At 54.1% G+C, this 24,519-nt stretch overlaps 2 protein-coding genes across 6 annotated transcripts in view; both read left to right on the plus strand.

The window, feature by feature from the left end:
- The window catches only part of MKNK1 (MAPK interacting serine/threonine kinase 1), a 39,392-nt gene extending 31,474 nt beyond the window's left edge, over positions 1-7,918 (plus strand). For 4 of the 5 annotated variants that reach the window (XM_031465057.2, XM_031465056.2, XM_010984698.3 and 1 more), the window contains 5 exons: positions 1,472-1,567; positions 3,033-3,227; positions 3,852-4,016; positions 5,224-5,267; positions 6,561-7,918. In XM_031465057.2, coding sequence (XP_031320917.1) covers positions 1,472-1,567; positions 3,033-3,227; positions 3,852-4,016; positions 5,224-5,267; positions 6,561-6,795 — 735 coding nt within the window. In that variant the 3' untranslated portion in view covers positions 6,796-7,918. The remainder of the gene's footprint in view (positions 1-1,471; positions 1,568-3,032; positions 3,228-3,851; positions 4,017-5,223; positions 5,268-6,560) is intronic. The other variant, XM_031465058.2, reaches the window with a different exon arrangement.
- Positions 7,919-13,548: 5,630 nt separating this feature from the next.
- KNCN (kinocilin) lies at positions 13,549-16,419 on the plus strand. Its single transcript, XM_010984697.3, has 3 exons — positions 13,549-13,699; positions 15,438-15,512; positions 16,340-16,419. Exons 1-3 carry the CDS (start codon positions 13,549-13,551, stop codon positions 16,417-16,419), a joined length of 306 nt encoding a protein of 101 aa, XP_010982999.2.
- Positions 16,420-24,519: the final 8,100 nt, after the last annotated feature.

Here is a 24,519-nt window from a genome sequence, read left to right on the forward strand (position 1 = left end):
TTTAAAAAATAGAAAATAAAAAGTGTTGATGAGGATGTGGAAAAATTATAACTCTTGCACATCGCTGGTGGGAATATAGAATGGTACAGCCACTATGAAAAATAGTTTGGCAGCGCCTCAAAAAGCTAAACACAGCATCACCATAGCATTCAGCAGTTCCACACCTGTGAATATATGCAAAAGAGTTGAAAATAGAGACTTAATACCAATGTTCATAGCAGCGCTAGTACCAGTAGCCAAAGCTGGAAACAACCCAAGTGTCCATCAACAGATGAATGGGTGAACAAAATGTGATATATCCATACAGTGGAATACTGTTCAGCCATAAAACAGAATGAAGTTCTGACTCGTGCTACGACATGGATGAACCTTGAAACCAGTGTGCTGAATGAAATAAGCCAGACACAAAAGGACAAAGTTTGTGTGATTCCACTTATATAAAATACCTGGAATAGGTAAATCCATAGAGCCAGAAAGTAGATTAGATGTTACTGAGGCTGGGGAGGTGGGAATGGGAAGTTACTGCTTAATGGGTGCTGAGTTTCTGAGATGATGTAACGGTTTTGGAAACAGAAACTAGTAATTGTTGCACAAAAGTGTGTATGTAATCGATGCTACTGAATTGTACACTTAAAAACGGTTAAAACGGCATACTTACATATATTTTACCACCAAAAAATGGGGAGCTAAGTGAAAAAAGAAGGAAGAGTGTAAGGGAGAGAAAAGGGAGGGAGGAAAGAGCTCCCCCAGCAGGTAAGGGCTGAGCGGGGACTCGCCAAACCAGCACTTCGAGTCGCGCTCTGTGCTGCTTCGACCACGTGCGGGTCGTCCCCACGCATGCGCACAGCGGCCCCCTGGCTGGCTCCAGAGGTGGCGCGTGCTGTCTGCGGTCTCAGGTGCAGCATCCAGCTCTTGTGGGCGGGGCAGCTATGTTGATGCCGCCTAGAGTGGCCAGCCATCCCGGTCTGCTCCGGCCTGAGGGGTTTCTGGAAAACAAGACTTTCGGCGCTTAACCCACAAAGGCCCAAACAGGCAAAAACAAGCCAGTCACCCTGAGCCGCCTGAGGTGGCCAAGGGCTTTGCGCAAAACTCCTTTGCGCTCCCCTGAATGGGCTCCAAGGAGTCTTTCGGGAATACATACTAACTTCTCTAACTTCTGAGTTGCAACATCCACCATTGGCAAGAGTTCCATAGGTTTGCTCCTTGTTTTATACCAAGTTCACAACAGTCTGACACCATGTAGCGCACACATTTTCTCCTAGTTGGGAAATAAGGAAAGAGCATGGACAAGAGGACACCTTGGGATGAATCTTCAGGTGACTTCTAGTTGACTCAAAGAGAGGAAACATGACCTCCAGATAAAGCTGGGCTTCGGTGTGGCCACCACTTGACTAGGCATATAGTCACCCTGTCCCCTCATGTGCTTTGGTTGCTCCTGTTTGTAACCTTTGCTTCCTGCTTTCCTTTTCAGGTGTCTCCGGTGAAAATCTGTGACTTTGACTTGGGCAGTGGGGTGAAATTGAACAACTCCTGCTCACCCATAACCACACCAGAGCTGACCACTCCAGTAAGTATGGCTGGGCACCTGTGCCCCCTCCAGACCTCCTGTCTCCAAAGCTCTGGAGACCAGAACAGAGGGCTAAGGAAGGAAAACCGAGTGTATCTACCCCACTTCCTGCTGCCTAAGTTGCTGTATGTCCTCACTTCTTGTCTTGATAACCACACCCCTGCTTAACTGCTAATGAAAACAAATTGTATCTATAAGAACAGGCCAAGCCCTGACTCCTGGCCCAGGTGGAGACAGACACTACTCCCAGGCCCACACTTTCACATATGAGCGTGTGGACAGCGCCCATTACCACTGGGGAGTCAGGGCGCATCCACCTTGTGGTGGAGGATGGACTGTGTGGTCTCTGTGGCAAGAACTAAGAGGTCCAGGCTCTCTACGTGGGAGCGCCTGGCTAAGTTACCCTGTGCTTCTCTCACTTCCCATTTCTTGCCCAGATGGTGCTGCTGGGAGCTATTTCTTCCTAAGACATCTCTTATACATACTGGATATACTATAATTATTATAATTCTTTTGAGATTTACATGCTTCATAAGTGAGTTTTCCTAATAACCTTTTTTTAAGACATGCATTTAAATATGCCCATATCTCATTCTAAGCAATATTATTAGAAATGTTTCTGTATTTCTGTATTAGCTTCTCCTATACTGAGCTACCTTGTTCTCAAAGTCATTAACTCTCATTGCCAAATAACAAAGAAAATGTCCTTTCTCCACTCACCATCTTTCTATGAAGTTAGTTATGTGTGTTGGGGGAGGTTTGTCTCTTGGTGAGCCTGAAATAATGAAGAGGGTAGCAAAAAGAATTTGTTTTGTTTTTATCAGCAGTTTTCTATCCAAGGATGGGAGGAAGGAATCCTGGATTCTTGCCCTGGGTTTGCCCCCGATGTACTTGGACAGATCGCTGTCCCGTTCTCATCCTTGGTTTTCCCAACCATAAAGGGGAGAAGTGGGGAGACTGGCTTTGTTCTAAGAGCTCTCCTAGCTTTGATAGTCTCTTAATTCTAAATTGTTATACTTCCATGCTCTAAGCTAGCAGGGAAGCTTGGCAGGACCTCACTTTGAGAAATCCTTGCTTTATGGAATTAGATCTCCCTCCCAGAGCTGCGTTTCTGGTGCACTGAGTGGCCATTTACAGAGAGCCAAGGCAGGGAGAGATTCCTGGAGTTCTTGACCAAGGGTCTCCACCTACTGGAGAGGGACCTGAGAAGATAAGAAGAGAACCTGGAACTGGTCACGTGGATCACGGGGAATGATAAGACTTGGTTTACAGATGTCCAGTGGCCCAGGTTTTCTAAGTGCGTTGGGGGCATCAGGCGAGCTCCCTGGCTGGCGTTCCTGACAGCTTCTTGCTCTGCAGCTCCATCCTCTTGCTTGTGTCTCATCTGCTCTTTGCCATCCCCATTTCCTGTAACTAAGCCTCTCTCTTCTTTGCTGTTTCCCCCTCCCAACCCTGGCCCCCACAGTGTGGCTCTGCAGAATACATGGCCCCTGAGGTTGTGGAGGTCTTCACGGATGAGGCCACTTTTTATGACAAGCGCTGTGACCTGTGGAGCCTGGGCGTGGTCCTCTACATCATGCTGAGTGGCTACCCACCCTTCGTGGGTCACTGCGGGGCCGACTGTGGCTGGGACCGGGGAGAGGTCTGCACGGTGTGCCAGGTGAGCAGAGGGCCTGCTGAGAGGGGGTCAGAAAGTTGTGGGAGACCACGCAGGACTGGGCTTGGTGATTGAGCCTGATCTGGAAGGTAGTGTAGCATGCCCCTTCCTGCTCTGTCCAAGGGCAGCCACGGGGTGAGATAGTGATGATCAGGCGCTCAGCCCAGCGAGGAGTTCAGGGGAGGATTGTTAGAGAAGATCATCTCTGAGCTGAGTGATCATCCAGGGGAGGAGTCTTGCCCCAGGGGAGGAGAGGCAAGAAATACAAGTAGAAGGAACAGCACAAGCAAAGACAGGGAGGTTAGAAACAGCTGCATCTGATGAGGGAGGAAGAGGACAGATGAGGATGATGGTGGTGGGAGATGAGCCCGGTCATGTTGGGCCCTGGATCCTACTCGTCGCCCACCTGGCCCTCCAAGTAGCAGTGCCGTCCCAACCCGCCCAGGGCCTTCTGTGCGGTTGGATGATTTAGGGGAGAGTAGTGGTTGGGGAAGGGGCACTGGTCTGGGAAATACCTAGGCCACCAGCTGCAGCTGAGGTCGATTGGGCCCAGGTGATTTGAGCATGACAGGCACCCCTGCCCATCCCCTGGCTGGTGTGGCCTCAGGAGGAATCATCTTTACCTAGAACAAGCTCTTTGAGAGCATCCAGGAAGGCAAGTATGAGTTTCCTGACAAGGACTGGGCACACATCTCCAATGAGGCCAAAGACCTCATCTCCAAGCTCCTGGTTCGAGACGCGAAGCAGAGACTGAGTGCCGCCCAAGTTCTGCAGCACCCATGGGTGCAGGGGGTAAGTGCCCGGGGGTGGGGGTGCCCTCTTCAGGCCTGCAGCATGGCCATGAGGAAGCTCTCACACCCTGGTGGCTGACCTCAGCTGGAGGGAGCCATGTAGCAGCTTCAGTCCCCATGCACGTAGAGTGAACTGACTCCTGACCTAACCCCTCACTGAGCCCCTTACCGATACCACTGACGTGGCTCTAACCTTAGCCACAAACCAAGCCCCTAGGTGACGCACACCTCTCTGGAATGGACAGAGGCCTCTGGGAGATTCACACCATGCATCCCACTATTGGCAGAGGCACACAGCCCAGGGAGCAGCCCAGATAGAGGCACCATCCCCTCATATAGAAATGTCATTACTGAGAGCACACAGAAGAAAGGCCTTGCCACCTGCTTGCCGTGTGGCTGCACTGCAGGCACATAGGTCCTGCTCGTAGTGCTGAGGTCTGGGTGCAGCCTGCCTGAAAGGCAAATAGTGATGTTTTCCCCAAAAGAAGGATCCAAGTCTTCACTTGAAAACATTTTTAACTGTCCTCCTCGATTAGTCACAATACCCGACCTCTGTCCCTTCAAGGAGTCTGCCAGACCTCCTGTGATTTACTGTGTCTCCTTAGTCTACTAGGCCCTAGCTAGCCTCAGTGGCCCTGAGTGGAAGGAAGCAAGCATTGCTGGCCCCAGTTATAGGTGGGGACCCAGTCCGAGGGTCTCTGAATGGCTCATTCCCAGCTACCTGAGAGTTGTCTTTACTGAGCACCTACCACATGCCAGACACCAGCAGTAGTGGAAGGAGTGAGACCCAGTCCATCTTTGTGTTCTGATGGGGGAAGGAGACAAAGAAGTAAATGACAGGGTAGTGTAACAAATGCTTCTCAAAAGTGCTCAGGGCACCAAAGGACAAGGACCCACCTCTGCCTGGGACAGGGGCTGGGGGTTGGCAGGGAAGGGGGAATGTCTCACAGAGGACATGACCCTAGAGCTGGGTCTTGGAGGGTGATTAGGACTCCACCAGGAAGGGAGGGCTCTCCATGCAGAGGCAGCTGGGGGGGTGCTGTACCTTGCTTGCTCTCTCCTTGGAAGGTCTGGCCCCACAGGCAGGCGTGGCCTGTCCCTGTGCTGGGCCAGAGCCTGCAGTAACCTGCCCACTCTGTGGCTTGGGTCGGGGCAGCTCTTGGAAGAGGGAGCAGCGCTTACCCACACATCTGTCCTTCCCATTCTAGCAAGCTCCAGAAAGGGGACTCCCCACGCCGCAAGTCCTCCAGAGGTAAATGCTCCTGTCACACCCGATGCCCATCCTTACTTGGCCTTGACTTTCCCCCATTCTCTCAGACACAGCGGGGCTGAGGTGAGGGACAGGGAGCTCACCTCTAGGCTCAGGTGTCCAGTTCCTGAAGGGGCTCCTGGCCTCCTCCCCCTCCCCACTCCTCTTCCTCTCCTCTCTCTATAGTAGGTCTAGCTCCCTCTCCTCTCTTTTTCCACATGGATGGCTTCCCCTGCCCTCCAGCATCTTTAAGATCCCACCTCATACCGTTTGCAGGAGAAAAACCTGTTTTGCGGACCCACATGAATCCTAACTGGAAATCACTACTTACAACCCAAACCAAGGTTTCCTTCTACTACTGGCAGTTGGTGAAAATAGCGGGAATCTGGGGCCCTGTAAGGCAGCAGGACCAAGGGTCATGTACAGTACTAGACAGACAGTAATAATGGCCACTGTATAGGAAGCACGTACCACCCACCAGGTCTGGTGCTAAGGGCTTTACATATGTTATATCCATAAGCTTTATAATAAACTTATAGATGAGAAAACTGAGGAATAGAAAGATCAAGTTAACTTACTCAAGGCTACACAGTAGCCTTGGGAGTTGGACTTGGAACCCAGGTTTGCCTGACTCTTGTGCCTTTTAACACTGAATCATGTTCCTAGTGAGCACTGCCCTATTCCCAAAGGGCCAGGGCTAAAGCCTTGTGGAAAACCCTCTGGAACCCTACCTCCTGGCAAGTTTCTAGGAGTTACACAGTTGAGCCCAGTTTGGGTTCCTCTCTTATTCTCTGGAGCTGCATCCAGATGCCTTGAGGCTCCAAACCTCAGGTCCACCTTCAAAGACTGATTCAGCAAACCCATGGTGCCCGTTGCATGCTGGCCTTGAGCTGGGTCCTGGGGACACAGACATAAAGGCACAGCCCCTGGATCCCCTGCCCTGACCAGGGAGAGGGATGGACATGGGTGAGTTTCAATGTGCCGTGGCCCTTCCTCTGGTAGAGCTGTGTGCGGAGCCCTGGGAGCTCAGAGGAGGGGGCTCTGAATAGAAAGGAGCATTTGTCTCAACTACTAAGTCCAGAGGCTATCCTTGAAGCTCAAAGCCTTTCCAGCCCCAGTAAAGTCATATTCCAAATCCATGCAAGAACTTCTTCAGAGCATCCTGGGCTGGCGCAGAAAAATCCAGTAGGAGCATAGAACCACAGCAACGGGGTAGGGGGGTTGTTGAGCTGGCTGGTAGACCCCACTGAGCCCTGTCTCCCTCTCTTCTGTGCTCCCCACCACCAATCCCTGCAGAAACAGCAGCACAATGGACCTGACACTCTTCGCAGCCGAGGCAATCGCCCTGAACCGCCAGCTGTCTCAGCATGAGGAGAATGAACTGGTCAAGGAGTCGGAGGCGCTGGCTGAGGGCCTCTGCTCTGTGAAGCTTTCCCCTCCCTCCAAGTCACGCCTGGCCCGCCGGAGGGCGCTGACCCAGGCAGACCGCAGTGGAGCCGTGGAATCCTGCCCGACACCCACAGCACTCTGACCGGCTCCAGGCCCCAGGCCTACCCAGGCCTCACCCTGCTAGAAACCTGTGAGGGGCCTGCTCTGCTGCTCCATCCAGGCCTTTTCATCCACAAAGGCTCTAAGGTCCCATCTAGCCCTCCTCCCCATTTCCCCAGAGTCCTCAAGGAAAAAGCTTTTTCCAAAGGGGGTGTCTTTGAAAAGGAAAGCAATCACTTGTCACTTTGCATAATCGCCTGCGGCAGGGACATCTCTTTGCTGGGCTCCTGCCCACCTGCTCACCCGCCTGCCTGCGGATCCAGGATCCAGCCCACTCTCACAGGCAGGCAGCGGTGGCGGCTAGGGCTGTGGCCTTCAGGGAACCAGTCTTGAGAAGCGTCAGATGACAGAGGCTCTTCCCTCTCTGTGCGCTGTCACCCCCGCTGGCAGTGCTTCCACCTTCCTCTGTCCTCCGGATGTCCTCCCCCTTGGCTGAGTGAAGCCATCCCCCTCAATTCAGGGAAGGGCAGGGAGCCTTCTGCATTCAGGAAGCCAGATCAGTCTTCCAGTTGGTAGCACGGAAAAGCACGTAATCTTTCTTTGCCGTGACCAAAATGTGTCCCTCATTTATCATCCTCTTCTTTGTTTGGGATTGCTGCAGAAGTCAGTATTATTTTGTTTTTTAAAATGTTTATTTTTTCAACCATGCTCTTCCAGCAAAGGTGGGACTTTATAAACTCCCACTGGGAGCCGATGGACTTTCCAGAGCTCTTATGGCTCACTCTTCTGAGTATCTATGCATTTTAAAGGTGTTAATCAGCTATTTCCTATTACTCTAACTGGTTTTAAGCTGTTCAGATGATGACTGACTTAGAGACTGGGTGTCTGCCGCTTCCTCTGTCGGGCCTGGTGTGGAGGACGGCACAGATCTGGGGCAGTGAGAAGGAGCTCTGTGCCTGATGTGGAGCTGGACTAGGGGCTGGCCGGCCTCCCTGGTCTGAGCCGTGTGGTGCTTACTGCCGGGGAGCATGAAGGCACATCCAGCATCAGACAAGCTGAGCTGCTTAGTTACCTAAGAAAATCAATTTGCATATGTCAGACGTTTATACAATGTAAGGATGGTATTATACATTGCGCTTATTTTAATAAAACTATTTTAAATTCTAGCGGCCTTCCTGGTGCTCCTTTCTTCACCTGCAGGCCTGAGGAGGAGATGGGCCTTCTGGAGAAGGGCTGAGTCCAGCTTGGAAGGGAAGGGGTGTTGCCTCTTGTCAAGACCTCTAACTATTAGTACCTCATTGGATCTATAACACCAAGTGAAGGAGAGATCATTGCTCCTCTTTTTTAGGTGAGGAAATGAAGTTCATCAAACATTTGTCAATCTCCTCTTCTGTGCCAGGACCTGGAGATAAGTAAGAAAGCCTCTGCCTTCTAGGATCTCCCCATCAAGGGGAAGAGGCCGTGTCCACAACTATCACACGAGGCGGCTTCAAAAGCACTTTAACACGTGTGCCCTGGACCCAGCCCAGTCCTCCCACCCAAGCAGAACAGAGTCCCCTCTGTCTGAAGCAGCACTAAGCCTTTCTTGAGGCTCCGTTGTGTGCCCGGGACTATGCTTTTCCAGCCAGAGTTGGCAACAAAGAAACATAGTGTCTCGCATCCACAGCCCTCGTGTTTCACCAAGCAGAGGGCTTTTGAGAGCTTTGCCCCAGTAATCCTCAGAACCAGATTCAGAGGGCTGCGTGGGGAGGGCCTTTATCAATTCCCAAGGAGGTGGAAGAGGGAGGTCTGAGTGTCAGGGCAGTAGACTGGGTGCTACTGGTTTCTCCTTGGGATATCAGAGAGCCGAGATGGGATCAGGGGCTTTTGGCTGTGGGGGCGGGTCATGGGCCTGGGCCAGCCATCCTGCCCCACGAATCCTCCCTGTTGATGAGGACGTACTTCCTGTTGACAGTCTTCCCTTTGCAGTAACCCTTACCATCCTCACACCCCTTCTTCACCTCCCCAGAGTAGGAGGGGCAGGAAAAACAGGGCTGCAGAATCTGAGCCCTTTGGCCCAAAGTCTCTCTGTCCCTGGGGACTTGGAACCAAGGTGGGAGTTTTGTCTCTGGACTCCAGCCCCACCCTAGTCAGTCCTGCAGGTTGTCCCAGCAGGGATGTGACTTACAGGGGCCTCCTGGACCAAGCACTCCCTCTGCCTACCCCGTCAGGTCCACCTGGCAAGACCTCTCTCATTCTCCACGGCTCTGCTTAAACAATGCTGTGCCTACTTTGGTTTTGCTGGCATTACTGTGCACTTACTAAACTTTCTGAGAAGTTTACAGGCATTATCTCATTTAATTCTCACAGCAGTCAGTTAAGGTAAGGTACTGTTTTACCCCACTTAACATAAAAAAACCAAGCAGAGAAAGTCGGGGGGAAAATAGCTTGCCCACAGCTCTACAGCTAGGAGGACAGAACCGGAGCTCTTCCCAGAGACAGCTGACATCCAGAGCTATGTTGCCTGCGTTCAAATCCCAGCTCTGCCACTTACTGGCCTTGGGCCTTGGGTAAGTTATTTAACCTCTGAGGGTCTCAGTTTCTTATACCAGAAACTAGAGAGACTAGTGCTTACCTCAGGGTGCTGTTGTGAAAGTTACAAATCAATAAATGCGAAGTGTTTAGAGCACTATGTAGTAAGTGCTGACTAAATATTAGCTGTGACGGCTGGGGTTATTTTTATTGTTGTCTCCTGGGGCAGAATTGCTCAACTGGGCCCCCGTGGTGGAGGTGAGGAAACTCCTCCCTTGGCTTGTGTGGGTGGAGATGGGTCTGGGCTTTCTACACGGGCCTGGCCTCTGGCCCTTTGTGGGATCCTCCTGCTGACAGGCGGCTCTGCCCCTCTGGGCTGGGGTCCCTGTCCCCAAGGGAAGGGCCAGGTTGGGGGCCAGGGGCCCCAAGTTCTAGTCCTTCCTCTGCCACTGTTCAGTAGGTGAGCTTGGGAAGTCCCTTGCCCTTTCTGAGGACCAGGCCACGTGCCTGGCTCTACTGGGCAGAGGTGGATATAGCAGACACGCTGGAGGCGGCTCCGGGACCTGGGGCTGTGGCAGTTAGTACCTCAGCTCTAGGGCTCATGCTTGAGCCCTTAGGAGAGGGCTGATCCCAGCCAGCGGGAATGTCCCTGTCAAGGGGACACTGAGGACTGTCTGAGCTCTGTCTGGGGGCCTGGGCACAGGGATTGAGTCTTTCTTCCTCTGGGTGTCCACCTGCCTGAGCTCTGAGGGCTCCTCCTCCCTCCTGGCCAACTGCCCCTCACCGGATCCAGCTCCGCCAACAGCAGTGCCCTGGTCCCATGCCAACTGCTCCAGCTGCTGAGGTCTGGAGGGGAGCAGCGAGAAGCATGGTCCCCCACGGCTGGCACTCTTGTTGCCATGGTAGCAGTTGCCTTGGAAGCCACTTCCCCGACTTCAGCTTCCGAACAGTCTGGGAAAGCTGCCCATCCCTCAGGGGATCAGTGAATTAATCACGCTCTTTTCCAGGGTCCTCACCCCTCAAGGAAAATAAACAGAACTAAACCAAGCTGAGGCCTTTCACCCACTCTTCCTCCCGCACCATGCCACCCTTGGACTTGGTGCTTCCAGGAAGGAAAGAACATAGGCAGGCACCCTCCAGCCCTGGCCCCCACAATGAGACAGAGATTTTGTGACAGAATTCAGTGGTGACCCATGGCCCAGCCACACTGGGTCTAGGGACCTGGAGGACCCAGGCTTCAGCGAGGAAGGCTCTGATGCTTGTGGGGTAGGGAAAGGTGGGGTGGTCGAGCTCTAGAGCCCTGGGTTCCCATCTCATTTACCTGTTAGAGCTGGTGCATCATCCAAGGACAAGCCTGCACTTTATTTTTCAGAGATGACATGACTGATATTGAGGAAAGAATTGGCAAGTCTCCGTAATCAACAGAGGAGCAGGCGTCACAAGTTTCCAGTAGCCTTTAGTGACACTCCTGTCATGAAGGAAAGACACAGGCCTTAATTGATTCTTCAGAACACAGTGTCTCCCCCTGATGGTGGGGTTGCCAGTTCCTCCCACTTCAAGTAAGACTGCTAGAGTACTTCCCAGCTGAGCAGGGACTCTGGACGCTGGGTTCCATTCAGGGCTCTGGGGCAGTCATCCCACTTCCCATGCTCGGTTTCCCCATCTGTTCTGGAAAGGAGCTGGGAAGTTCTGTGGTTCTATGAATTTGTAACTGATCATAGCTTAATGTGTCTCTCCTCCACATTTTCTGCTGTGCCTTTGTGCCCTGAGGGATTTACAATGTCAAAGAAAAACTCTAATTTAGAATTTGTCTCCAATTTTTAGAGGGCAGAGTGTTCTGGAATCTGAAACTCATGATGCACAGGCACCCCTGACTCCAGCCCCAGCCATCCCCATCCCCATTCACCAGGTGAGCGAAGTGAGGCCCACAGTGCGAGGTTCTCACCTCAGAGACGTGGCCGAGAGCCTCCATCTTGCTGATGGGGTGGGAGTGCCCTCAGCCTTACAGCAGGAGAGGAGCAGGCACAGGACCTGCCCAGCCAGAGGATGCAGACACTTACTGGGGGCCAGGGGCACTGAGGAGGGTGTTCCAATTCCCAAAGCTTGCCATCTCAGGAACACGTTTTCATGGACAATTATTTTGATGGCTCCTTCTAAAACTAGTCAGTGGGGGATCAATTATGTGTGACAGTGAGACGGACGGTCATTTGATGCCTAATTAGAGGAATAATCAGACCTCATCCTTCGGAAAGGCACAGAGGATGCTGGCAGTGGTGGCCGTGGCTGGGGATGCCCACCTCAGGGCCTTCCTCTTAGGGGGCCCATCGGTGCTCTGCAGTCATCCCTCCTCTCTCCACACCTTTGAGTTCACACCTGTCCCCACCCAGGCCTCACTCCAGCTTCCTGGCAGTGCCTTCGTCCAGCTGAAGTTCAGTCAGGTGACCCTGGCCTTCCCAGGCCCCCAGCCCCACCCAAGGAAAGCCCCTCATGAGAGACAGAGGTCCCGTGGTACCTACAGCCCTCCTCTTTGCCAACCTGAGGTGGTCATGCAGGCCCTCCCTGAGCTCTGTCTTGTGTGGAACTCACTCCCTGAACCTGACTGAGCAGCTCATCTCCAGGGGAGACAGAACAGGGACAGGCAGCAGCACTCTGGTGTGGGGACATGGCCGCTCAGGTGCCATTAGGAACTGCAGAGTTAGAGCTGCCTGACCAGGGTCCTGCAAGATGAGGGCTCAACAGATGGCCGGGGCCAGGCACACACACCGCAGAAGGGCCGCGGACTAGAAGAGGGGGGCAGGCACAGGGGGCAGCCATGGGGGCAGGTAGAGTCAGAAGGCCTCGGGCCTGGCTGTGTCAGACAGCAGACGTAGAGGGAGAGGCAGGAGATCCGCGGAGAGGCCAGTGGAGCTGGTGATGGGGTGCTGGGAACTGTGCTGACCCATACAAGGCAGAGAAGGCAACGAGTGACAGGGGCTGGGACTGTGGTGCGGGATGGGGCTGTGCTGGGCTGGGCTGGGTTACCACTGCCCAGCCTTGAGTTGGTGGAGCCTGTAAGTAGGTCACATGGGCTGGGCAGAGCTCAGACCGGAGGTCAGGAGGTGCCAGCCATGTCCCAGCCTCCTGGGCCCAGCTGCTGACACCCAGGCCCTGCCAATTCCTCTTCCCAACTCTAGCCCCCTACCTGTAAGTGTTTTCTCCTACCCCTGCCCACCCCCACCACTGCTATTCCCTTTTAGCCTCCCACCAGGGGTCCCAGGGTTGTGAGAAGGGCTCACCTCTCAGTGCACTGGCAGCTAAAAGGGGGGTGGGTACCAAGCCTACCTGAGAAGAAGAGGATCACCTGAGATCATCCTCAAACTAGGACCCCTCGGTCCTGCCTGGGAACCCAGAGGTTGATGGGACAGGGAGAGGGGGAGAGAGAGGCAGGTTAGAGAGGGGACTTGGAAGGACACCTCCCCCCTCCTCCTCCTGTCCCAGTCGCTCTTCCTGTCTCTTGAGCCTCGTCCAAGTCTCCGTCCATGCCTCTGCCTCCGTGTCCTCAAGCAGAGGTCCCAGGTGCACCTCCGACTGAAGGAACAGCAGAGTGGGTCCTGAGCACATGGCCAGGGAGGCTCCTCACACCTCTGGCTGCCAAACCCCATGTGAAGCCACCAGTTCATCCTGCCCACCCCACTGCAGGACCAACAGTGGAACCTGGGCTGACGGCCCTAGTGGGCCTCTGGGACCCAGGCAGCAGCTCACATTGCAACCTCATGAATAACTCAGCACCTCCCGCTGCCTACATCTCTAAGGAAGCTGTGTCCTCTGGACCAACCTCCCCCATTGCTTTAAACTTTAATAGGCTAAGGCTCAGTGGCAGCAGAGCAGGCTCCAAGGAGCTGGGGCAAGATGTCCCGGGCAGGGGAGCTCGGGCTGAGAGGAGGCTGGCAGGGTTGGACCCCAGGAGGGCAGGCCCAGCGCTCCAGAACTCTGGCAGCCAAGGCAGGATGTGGCCAGGCAGGAGTCCCAAGAGTGGCTCCCAGCTTCGGGGGCCTTTAGGGGAGGAAGAGTAAGCTGCGGTGACTTGGCAGGGATCCTAGGTCAAGGTAGGGCAGGGGGCCCCTAAGACAGCTCTGGGATAGGGTTGCAGATAAATCCCAGGGTTACCAGCCTGGGATCTTACTGCCCAGAAACTCCCTCACCGCAGGTGGAGCTCCAACAAGGAGACATCCAAGAGGACAGAGACCTTCAGGGCTTTTCTGGAGACAGGCTCCGCTGGCTGGAGTCAGTGCCTGGGGAGACCTGCATGGACATACCCATCAACAGCAGAGACTTCCGCTGCCTGCAGCTGGCCTGTGTGGCCCTCAGCCTGGTGGCCGGCAGCATCATCATTGGTGTCTCCGTGTCCAAAGCTGCAGCTGCCATGGGTGGTATCTTTATTGGCGCCGCCAGTCTGGGTGAGCAGCTGCTGGGCTTGGAGAGGGAGTCAGGGCCGTGGTCTGGTGAATAAGAAAAAGAGGGAAGAGCTGGGTCAACAGGAATTGATTGAGGGGATGGAAGCTGGAGATGTGAGCAAGGCAGCCATCGGGGTACAGCAAGCAAGAGACAGCTTGTAGTGAGAGTCCTGCACTGACTGCAGGGGTGAGGGGTTGTGGAGGAGGGAGATGGCAACCACTCCTCTTGGGCTACTCCAGCTCTGCCTCTCAGAGGCAGTCCCAAGCCCTGGGCTCTTGGGTTAGTGATGAGACTCATAAGCCTGTTGGGGCCAAATTGATGGGGAGGCAGGTAGAGGAGGACAGAGTTCCCTGTGGGGCCCTCCTTGAACCAAGACAGGATCCAGCTCAGACAAGGGGTTTCCTTTTCTTTCCCTGCATGTCTCAGCAGCAGATCTGTCTAGGCATCTGTCCATCTGTCTTTCAGGGCCAGTCCCACTGATATCCCCACAGTGGTGCTGAGTACCATCCCTCACCCCACTCCACCACCCCGGGCCACAAGCAGAACCAGAAGCACAAGGCTGGTGGGCTCTGGGCATCTACCTGTGAACTGAGGCCAAGGGCCACAGACCCCTGGGAGTGAGCAGGGCAGGACCTGCTCTTCTAGGTGAAAAGGAACATGCTAAGGAGCTCCCTAGACCTGACCTGGGGGCCCTAGGGGATGGTGGGGCAATGGAGAGTTGATTGGGGGTGTCAGTGGGCCTGTTTCCAGCCAGCTGAGAAGGAAGAAAGTCAACCTGCTCATCACCCGGGCAGGGTGGAGCCAGGAGCCTGGGCCTTCACAGCCTATGGCCCCTTCCCCAAAGGCACTGCTCCCGCCCCCTCCTGGGGCTGGGTGTGAGGTAACTGCCCCATGCACACACCCACAGCCCCAACCCTGCCCACTCATGCTCCTCCTGTGCACACCCAGGCTCACGCAGCTGAAACTAAACAGGCCCCCTCCCCATCACAGAACCCCTCTGGGTCTCTCTTCTCAGGGCTCCTCATCTTGGCCTACCCCTTCCTGAAGGCTTGGTTCAACCTGGACCACATCCTACCTACAACAGGTGAGTCCTCTCTCCAGACCCCAGCACATCCCTCTGCCAAGGACTGTGTGAGACACTGTGTTTAAGTCTGAGGCCCACTGTGCAGTGCTGCCCAGCCCACGTCTGTGACTGGTCCTGGCTGTGTGCTAGAGTTGCTGGGTGTTGGGGTGGGGGGGTGCAGGCATTGCCATGACTGCAGTACAGCAGATTCCAGCCTGCCACAAAAGTGCCTGAACCAACTCAGAGCACCTGAACTCCCATCTCCCCTGACAGATTCCCCATCTCCCTCAAAGGTTCCGAGATCTCCAGATAACCCAACTTCATCCCTGAACCCCCATAAAGACCCTCTACTTCCCCTAAGACCTTAGAACCCTTGTATAACTCCCACCTCATCTCAGCTCCCCACATCGATGCTCCGATTTCCATCAATCCTGTGGGGCTACATATCCCTAGTTCTCCCCAAGACCCCCACTTCCTTGAAAAATCTGCCATCTTCTCCTTCATCCCTCCCTCCTCAAATCAGCCCAGATCATACGGGAGACTTAAAGGAACGCACTGGAGCAAAGACAGCATCAGGGATGGAGATTAGACAACAGGAAGGACTTCCTTTCCCAAAGCTGGACTTGATTTGAGAATGACTTGGTAACCAGGGACCTTGGGGTGGTCTCATCCTACAGGGAGCCTGAGAATCCATCCCCAGCCAGGGCCAGACCATGCGGAGGGAATATCCAGCACCAACAGCAATAAAGAGGGTAAGTTCCAGACATTCCCAGGTCCATCTTCCATCTTCCTTCTGGGTGAGCAGCTCTGTGGGACCCAGAAACAGCCTTGGGGGATATGCAGAAGGGACTCCCCCAGTCACAGGGAGGCAGCAGAGCTGGGTAGTTCTTCCATGAGCTTAGTCAAAGCCCTTTGTGCTCCCAGATGAGCTGTTCCTCCTGTCCGCAGGATCCCTCTGCTGGGCCTGGCACAGACACTGGGAGCGCACAGCACTGCCCCTGCCCTCGGTCCTACACTGAGTTCTTTCCTCACTCTCCTCTCCCACTGTGGAATCCACCTCTCAGAGCTGGTGCCTGAAATTGGGCATCTCCCTCCTCCTCCATCCCACACGCTAGAAAATTCCAGAGCAAGAGTTTCTCAAAGATGGTCCCAAGTCCCCGGTGTCTGTGCCAGAGGTAGGATGCCTGATACTCAGCAAAAGATCCCATTATTCCAGACACTGTTCCAAGCACTTTATATGTTAGTTTGTTCCATTCTCAGAACAACCCTGTGAGGCAGGGACTATAATTAGCCCCACTTTATATATGGGACAACTGAGGCACAAGAAGATTAAGTAACACAGCTAGGAAACAGTGGGGCCAGAATCCAGGCCTTCAGCCCGAGCCCTGCCTCTAACCCCACACCACGCTGCTGTCCTCTTGAAGGGCCATTTTGACCAGCCATGCCTCTTTCAACTGGGCTGGAACTGCCCCCCGAGACGCTCTCTCCCATTCTATCCCGCTCTGCCCCCGGGTCCCTCTGAGTGGCTCTTACCCAGGATCTGTCTACTCAGGCAGCCCTGTCCTGGTCTCTCCCCCAGGAGCCCGCAGCAGCCTGTCCACTGTGAGCCGAACCCTGGAGAAGCTGAAACCAGGGAGCCGGGGGGCTGGCGAGGGCTGAGATGGGGCTGAGGGGCTGCCCCCTGCCCTGGCCTCTCTTCCCACCCGCCACTCCAATCTCAGAGCCCTCCTGGGTCCAAACCGGAGATGAACCAGGCCTGGAGATGCCAGACCTGCATTCACCAAGGCCATTGGTAACATATTCCATATGGCGGGGTAGGGCCTGGAACGAGATGTTTCTGGTTTCAGGCCCTTGACCTGGATTTCCTCTCTGGACTGCAGCTCAATTTCCTTCCCTTTTTGATCAACTGACTGGACTCTGGAATTTGGGGCCCAGTGATACTTCAGTACCTTGCTCCAGCTTCACCAGGGAAGTGAACCCCAGGCCCACAGGAACCACACACAGGGTCTGAGCCCCTCAGCCCTCAAGGTCTGGCCCTGGACCTCAAGAGCTCACTGGCTGGACAGAGGGGCTGGGCCAGATCCTTTTCTGAACATCGAAAGCCCCAGGCAACTTCTCACGGACAGGCCATGAACAAGAGCAAATCAGACAGAGGCAGAACCGAGACAAACAAAATGGTCACTGCCACGACAGGAGCCCAGATGAGACTCAGGTCTGAAGGCTTCCAGGAGGAGGTGGCTCTGAGCTGAGCCCTGCACTGAGGCTCGGGGCTTGACTCCACTCTTCAAGGCTTTTCAGGATCTGACTCCAGACAAAAATCTCCAGGCTTCTTCTCCCCACCCCCTCACTGCTCCTGAACAAACTAAACACGTTCCAACCTCCAAGCCTTGGCTTGTGCTCTCCTGGATGCCCCCTCCCCGCTCCTCTCTATCAAAACCCCCACCTTTAAAGGCCCTTTTACCTACAACACCCTCCTCGTCTTCTTCCACCAGCCTCTCTCAACACTCTCCAAGCATGTTGAAGTCTTCTTTTTCCCAAAACAATTATTGATCCTGTTTAAACCTACTGTATATCACCCTTTTCCAGTTACCATCAGGGCACACAATAAGTGCTCAATAAATGTTAATGGCTTAAATTTAATGAAAAAACAATTCCCTAGGCTTTCCCTGGAAAGCCCCTTCAAGGTCCCACATACGTACAGGGTTTGGAGCAAGGCAGCAAGCAGCTGTGGAGGCAGGTGGAGTGTGTGTGGCTGCGCAGGAAACACTGCTCCCCCCTCTACCCTGCTCCTCATACACCTGAGCCCACAGTGAAGCAGAGCTGCTTGACCTCTACGGCAACATCTACTCTATGTGCCCTCTGGCCTGGTTCGGTGAGCAGAAGACAAACTAAGAAGAGTCTCATTCTTCAAAGGTCAGTGCGGAAGACACCTCTTCTTGGAAGCCTCCCCTGACTTCACTGTGTTCCCATAGCCCCAGGGCTTCCCTCCATCACAAATGACATCACTCTTGAGTGGCTTCTGTCTGTTTCCTCCTCGCAAGAAGAGGGCCAGAGGGCTAGGCACACAGAAGGTACTCACTGGATATTGGAAAACCAAACCAAAAGTGGGAGAGTCAATCCCATGGTACAGATAGGAAAGCTGAGGCTCTGCCTCAGCTCAAAGGACTCATTGAGTCTTGCAGTGAGAGGTTGTGGAGCCAGACCTTGCATCCAGGCCTCCTCTCTCTCCCTATCCAAGGCTCTACCCTCTGCCACCCTCCGCACAGGCCACAGGGACCAACTCCCTGACCACAGTGGGACAGACCTCCATGAAGGGACTCAGCTTGACAAATGCCGATGGGTTGGGGAGTCTTTGTTTCCTCCAGCCCTGGGAAAGACAGCTTCCCCCTCCTTGCATTTCCCTCCTCTCCACCTCCCTCCTGCCTGCTCCCTGCCCCTTCTCCTTTCCCTCAACATCACCATCAACAATAACGTGGGACAAGACAGGTCATTGGACCAGCTCCTTCAGCAGTCTGTTCAGTTCTGTACAATAGCCCTGTTCTGACCTCAGCTGCAGTGTGCCTGGCCAGCCTCAGGCTGGGTGGGGAGTGCTTGGTTCAGGCAGCCCCCTGAAAGTCATATCCCCACTGGGCCAACCTGGCAGGCTGACCAGGCTGGAACTGGAGCCTGGGGATAAGACACATCCTGGTTCTTCCCTCCGGGGGCTGGGCAAGAGACTGTGGAGCCTTGAGCCTCAGTTTCTTCATCTGTAGATGGAAGATGAGTGGTCTCTCCCAGGGCCACTGTCAGGATGAAGGTTGCCTGGCACGTGGTTCACATCTGGGCAGGTTTATGAATGGTCAAGTGAATGAATGAAGAAGGAGGTTGGAGGAGATGCTCCTCCAGCTGAACTCCTTCAGGTCCTGGAAAGTCAGCACCTCAGACTCCCACCTGCTCCTCTCCACCACAGTCCAGCCTGGAGGTGAGCCACATGTCCAGCGCTCCCTCCCCACATTCCACCCACAAATAAACCCTTGCAAGTCCCACCAAATCCCACCAGGAGCTGTATAAGGGGCTCATGGCCACACCTCTTTCGAAGGTACAGGATTGGTGAAGGGTGATTGGAGAAAGGGTGCTGGAAACAAGCCCAGTCCCTGGAAAATTTTTCCTGCCCCCACAGCTCTGCCCATCCCTCCAGGGTGGGGAATCCGCTAGAGACTTAAGGCAGAGCCAGTGCGACCTACACCCCGCACACCCCGCCCCAACTCAAGAGCGAGTGGCAATGTATCCATCCCGGACTCACGAAGTCCAGCCTGGAGAGCGTGTGGGCGGCTGGGAGTTCATTGCCAGGTGCTTGAAAAGCGCGAAATCTAGAGGCGCGGAGGGGAGAAGGGCGGTGCGGAGCCAGAACCAGAGAGAAGAGATTTGGAAACGCCTCTCCTCCTGGGGTCAAAGAAGAGCCGAGGGGCCGCAACGACGCTGGGAGTGGCACCCCGAACCGGCGCAGCTAGCCGCAGTCCCCTCCTGGGGGCTGCTCCCTTGCACCCCCGCGCCCCCGCCCACCCGCCAAGCCTGGGATCTCCAAGCCACCACCTGGGTGAGTGAGGGGGACCAGCGGCCGCCCCGCCTCCCCACCCAGCCCCGCCGGCTGCCCTGCCAGGGTCTCGAGGGATCCTGCTCCCACTGGGGGCAGGACAGGCAGAGAAGTGTCCGCTGGACCAGCTCAGGCAAGCGCAAGCTCAGGCAAGCGCAAGCTACAGGAGAGGAGGAGGCTGGAGGAGGGCAAGGGGATGAAACCAGAGGGGAGAGAATGGGGAGGGTAGCTTTAAGATGGGAGGAGATACTCCATCCAGCCCTAAACCCCAGAGGAACGGAGTAGTGCCCAGACAACAGGTCCAGAACCTGTAGCCTTAAGCATAGTTCTCTGAAAAGAGATGAGAACCACAGAGAGGGGACACACAGCATGGAGCACGGAGAGGCTGCCTTGGGCCCCTCTGCTCTACTCTGATCCCTCCCCTTTCTTTAAGTCAGTAAGAATGTGCCCTAGACTCCACCTCCAGTCCCCACCAGCTGCCCATCACACCATCCCAAGGCCCAAGGTGAGGAGGGAATCAGAGAGAAGTGGGCACAGAGCGACTTCAAAACCAAGAGGCAGATGCAGGCAGGAAGGCCAGAGACCCGTCGGCGGCCCCTCTGACCTGAACCATTGGTTTAGCCAATATTCCCTGGGCACCTGGGGAGACTCAGGCAACAAGCAGGGTGGTCCTGGTCCTCAGGGTAGACCAGTGGGGGAATGCAGACCTGGACACAGGAGTTACCAATCACCGAGGGAAAAGGAAGGCTTCCTGAAGGAAGTGACATGCCAGCTGCGCTCTGACGGTTGAGCCAGAAGTAGTTGGGTGAAGGTAACAGGAGCAGCATGGTCACCCGACCACACCTGGTGAGTTCAGCTCCACTCTAGCAAACTGGAGAGCTCAGGAGAGGTTTCAGTAGGGAGAGCTGGAGGAGGGGAGTGGACTGGGGTAGCAGTGAGACTAGAGAAGAGGGGGTGGGTTCTAGAGACAGCAGGAGGGAAGAATCTGCAGGGCCTGGTGACTGGAAATGTGGGGAGGAAAGCCTGAGGGAGGAGGAGGAGCAAGGATGGAGCCCCGGTGTCTGGCTGGAAGTCTGGGCTCTGTGGGAGAAGATGAAGTTTAAGGAGCCTGTTTCTAAGAGGAAGAGAATGTTTCCCGGTGGAGGGTTCAGTGGGGCCAAAGTTGTGGAGAGGTCAGGTTCACTAAGGACTGGACGGTCTTCATGGAATTTAGCAAGAGGAGGCAGCTGGTGGCCTTGGAGCGAGCAGAGGAGCAGAGTCGGAGTGTGGTGCAGAATCCGGATGGGAGTGGATTGACCTTTGAAGAGGAGGTAAAGTAGGGAGTGTAGATAGCGCTCTCAAGAAGTGGGGAGGTTAAATGGACGCAGGTGTGAGGGAGATGAGGGTTTGTTTTGTTGTAAGGAGAGGCTTGAGTGCCTCCAGGAAGAGGTGCAGGCACAGTGATGGGGGTGATGAGCACTGACTAGGAAGGGGGAGGTGGTCCGGGAGCACTGAGCAACCGAGTCACACCAGAGACAGGGATGCACAGATGGCCCGTGCTGCCCAGCTGGTGATTTTCTTTTCACCTACGAGGCTTAGCGGTTTGGGCGCAAACATGGAGGAGGCAGAAAGCTGGACTAATGCAAGGTTGAGGAATTGCTGGGAGCTTTGGCAGAAGAACAAAGGGACAAGTTGCAAGAGGGTAAGTGAAGTAAGGCAGTGCGGGTTCCCAGGTGGAGGCGGTAAGAAGCAAAGGCAAGAGGTTCATGGAGAAAACGTAAAGTTCCAGGATTGCGTTAGGTCAGAGAACAGTTACAGAGAGAGGCACTGTGGAGCTGTGGTGATGGCACAGATTGAGAAGACACACAGCCCAGGTTTGAATCCTAGCTCTACCACCTGTTATCACCATGTCCGTGACCTTGGGCAAGTGATTCAACCTCTCTGAGCCCCCGTGTCCCCATCCAAAAATTAGAGATGGCAATAGTATCTACCTATAGGGTTATAGGGCTTAAGTTTGGGGGGGGGTTGCTTGTTTTTTTTTTGGAGGGGGTAATTAGGTTTATTTTTTTTTTAAATGGAGGTACTAGAGATTGAACTCAGGACCCCGTGCATGCTAAGTATGCACGCTACCACTGAGCTATACCCTCCCCCCTTAAATGAGGTTATAACATAAAGAGCTTAGGACAGTGTTTGGCACATAGCAGGTGCTGTACAAGTGTTTCTCTAGTGGTAGCAATGGGATTTAGTCAAGAGTAGAATGTCTGGGTTTCTCAAAGGTGGAATAGTTCAGGGTGATGACAAGGGTGATGAGGTACTTGGGGTGACGAGGAAGAGAGTATCTGGTGTGGAATGGAGGAATTGGGCACTGGAGGTGAGGAGCCGAGGAGCTAGGAGCGCACAGGGTGGGGCAGTTGTGCAGAGGATGCTGAAGTCTCTCAGGGGACTTGGACTGGAGGAGAAACAGCCCATCCCAAATCCTTGGAAGGAGGCGGGCAGGAAGGGCAGTTCTGCTGCAGCCAGTCTGCAGTCCACCTCCACACTCCCAGGCAAAGAGAGTGTACCTCCAGAGGTACCTCCGCGGAGCAGCAGCTTCTTTCCAACAGATAGGCAGGCAACTGAGAGTGTGTCCGGCTGCCTAGCTGCATGTTAGCCTGTGTCTACAACTCTCAGCATGTAATGCATCTGTGTTTGTGTTTCCGGGTATGTCTGGTCACTGAGTGCACATGGGTGATGTGTTGTGCACATGCACTCAGGGATGAGGGTCATGGGGCCCAGGTGTCAGATGCAGGAGCTGGGAAGCCACAGCTCCAGACTGCATTCTCTTCATTCTCTTGTTACCAGCCTGGGGAATCCATGTGAGCGCGTGTGGGGGTGGGGAGGATTTGTGGGATTGGCTAGGTTTGGGGTATTAGCAGCTCTTTGGGGCTCCCAGGAGGCAGCATTCAGTTGGTAGAGAGCTTCCAGGGTAGTGAATAAGCCAGCAATGAGTAACGGTGATGTGGGAGGTTCCCTGAGGATGGGGGTTTAGCTGGGGGAGGGGGAGGCCAGGAGAGGAGGCTGACTTTCTTGGACTGAAGGGGAATAGAACGGCTGAGGTTCAACAGAGGGGTTCACAGTGGGGTAAAGAGCTCAGACTGAGCAAATGACGCACTCAGTCTCACATGGAGGACACGGAACCAGTGCCTGATGTTTGAAGCGAAGCCCCAGCCCCTCACCCAGAGGCTGTTGGGCCCTTGGAACAAGAACCTGGGGCCAGGTGGCCTGGCAGCAGCCCCTGGTCAAGCAACTGCTCTTGAAAAACACAGACATCCCAGATCCAGGGACTGGGCTAGGGCAGGCTGAACCGAAGGGGCTTCAGACAGAAATCCCCTCTCTAGGAGCTCTGTCTCCACCTACTGAGGGCCACCCTCCTTAGACCCCAAGCGTATTGATGATTAGCTGGATAGTAATAATCAATAACTAATTTTTTAAATAATCAACATCTCTATACCTTCCAGTAAGCAGAAATTCTGGTGTAGCAGAAATAACACAGCTTTTCAATCCAACAGAACTAGTTCAAATCCCAGCTTTACCTGTTATAACTACGTAAACCAGGGCACCATCTTCATCTCTCCAAGACTGTTTGCTCACTGTGAACTGGACTGCAACAGCTCACGGGGTCATAGTAAAGATTAAATGTGTCAGTGCAGGGAAAGTGAGTGCCCCTCCGCCCAAACCAGAACACACACACACACACCAAGCAGCAGGGCAGGGTGGGGGTAATAACTTAATTCCAGCCCACAGCCAAGAACAGCCATATTACAGATAAATGTGCCACTTTTTGAGATCTTTTGATATACTGGCAGTAATTTCTGAAATCGGTTTCCACGTCCACCTTTACAAACCACGGGCAGCAGGATGACAGATTCGGAGATGCTAACCTGGTTAAACCATTCCCTTTACATTCAGACAACTGAGGCCCAGAGAGGGGCCCCTGCCGTTCCAAGTTGCCCAGCCAGACCAACGTCAAGAACCCAGGTCATCTAAGGCCCCGCCCCTAGTGGCCATCTCTGCCCCAAACTGCTTATGGCCTGGACTCCCAAATAGAGACCACAAGATCCCCTGGCCGAGGCAGGGCAGGGGAGAGACTGGCTGCATGACCAGGGTCATGGGCAGCTGAATGGCAGTGGTCAGAGCCCTGGCTGTGTGGGGAAAGGCCTGGTTCTGGTTAGGCTTGGCCACAGACTCCCTCCATGACCTTCCTCACTCCAAGCCTCAGTTTTCCCCATCTGGAGATGAAGAAACTGAACGAGGTGACCTCTAAGGCTCATGGAGTGCTCACTGAAGAGAAAGTGCAAATCCTAAAACACAAGATTCAGAGCAAAGACCTTCCCTCCTGCTCAGGCAATGGGGTTGAGGATCAGGCTTGGATAAAGTAGAAAGTGTTTGAAAAATTTGGGATAGCAATCTCAGAGGGTCCTGCTTCCGAAATTAAATACTCCATCCTGGAAGTGACAAATGTCACAACTCACTGGCCAAAAGTAGTCACACAGCCCCACCTAATGACAAATTGGCTAGCAAGTGCAATCATAACCTGTGTTCAGAAGAGGGGAGCAGCAAAAAGATTTAGTGGACAGCACCAATGGCATCCACTGCGGAGCAAGCCAAAGTACCCACAACAAAACAGCACCCAACAGCCCCAGCTAGGGGGCCACAGTCCTCAGATGGGACTGGTGGTACAGACTGAATTGCAACAGCTGAACGACCTCAACACCTCACCTCTGCACACCCCTCATCCCAATTAACCAGGGTGGAGATAACTTCAGAAATAAGGCATCTGCCCTTAGCCTATTCCCTGCCTAGGGTGGAGACTCCGGGAGTAGTCTGTCTTCCAGAGTCAGCTCTGCCTCCCAGAAGCAGATAAAAATCATTTGTTGGCAATTAGGCCCTTGGAAACTTACCCCTGGAGAGGTATTTGCTTTAGTTGAACTGAGTGTGCCAAGCCAAGGAAGGAGCAAAGTGAGTTTATCTTCCTTAAGAGACACAAAACACACCCTGTCCTCTGCTGTTGATATTTGAGCAGTGTAAGTGCTAATGACAGGAGCTTACCTACAGGGCCTTGGAGGACAGTCTGTGCCCTGGGCTTCAGTCATTCACCAAGCACTTAGCAAACCTAAACTGTACTGGGTTGAGAGCTCAGGGTTTGGGGTCAGCACACGAGGTTTCAA

The sequence above is a fragment of the Camelus dromedarius genome, chromosome 14, assembly GCF_036321535.1.
Source record: "Camelus dromedarius isolate mCamDro1 chromosome 14, mCamDro1.pat, whole genome shotgun sequence".
Classification (NCBI taxonomy): Eukaryota; Metazoa; Chordata; class Mammalia; order Artiodactyla; family Camelidae; genus Camelus; species Camelus dromedarius.

Bases quoted from the DNA above. Each gene is read 5' to 3' on its own strand.
- KNCN (XM_010984697.3), top strand. From the start codon at position 13,549: ATGGACATACCCATCAACAGCAGAGACTTCCGCTGCCTGCAGCTGGCC. The intron at 13,700-15,437 runs GTGAGCAGCTGC...CTCATCCTACAG, and splicing joins TATTGGCGCCGCCAGTCTGG to GGAGCCTGAGAATCCATCCC. The intron at 15,513-16,339 runs GTAAGTTCCAGA...TCTCTCCCCCAG, and splicing joins CACCAACAGCAATAAAGAGG to GAGCCCGCAGCAGCCTGTCC.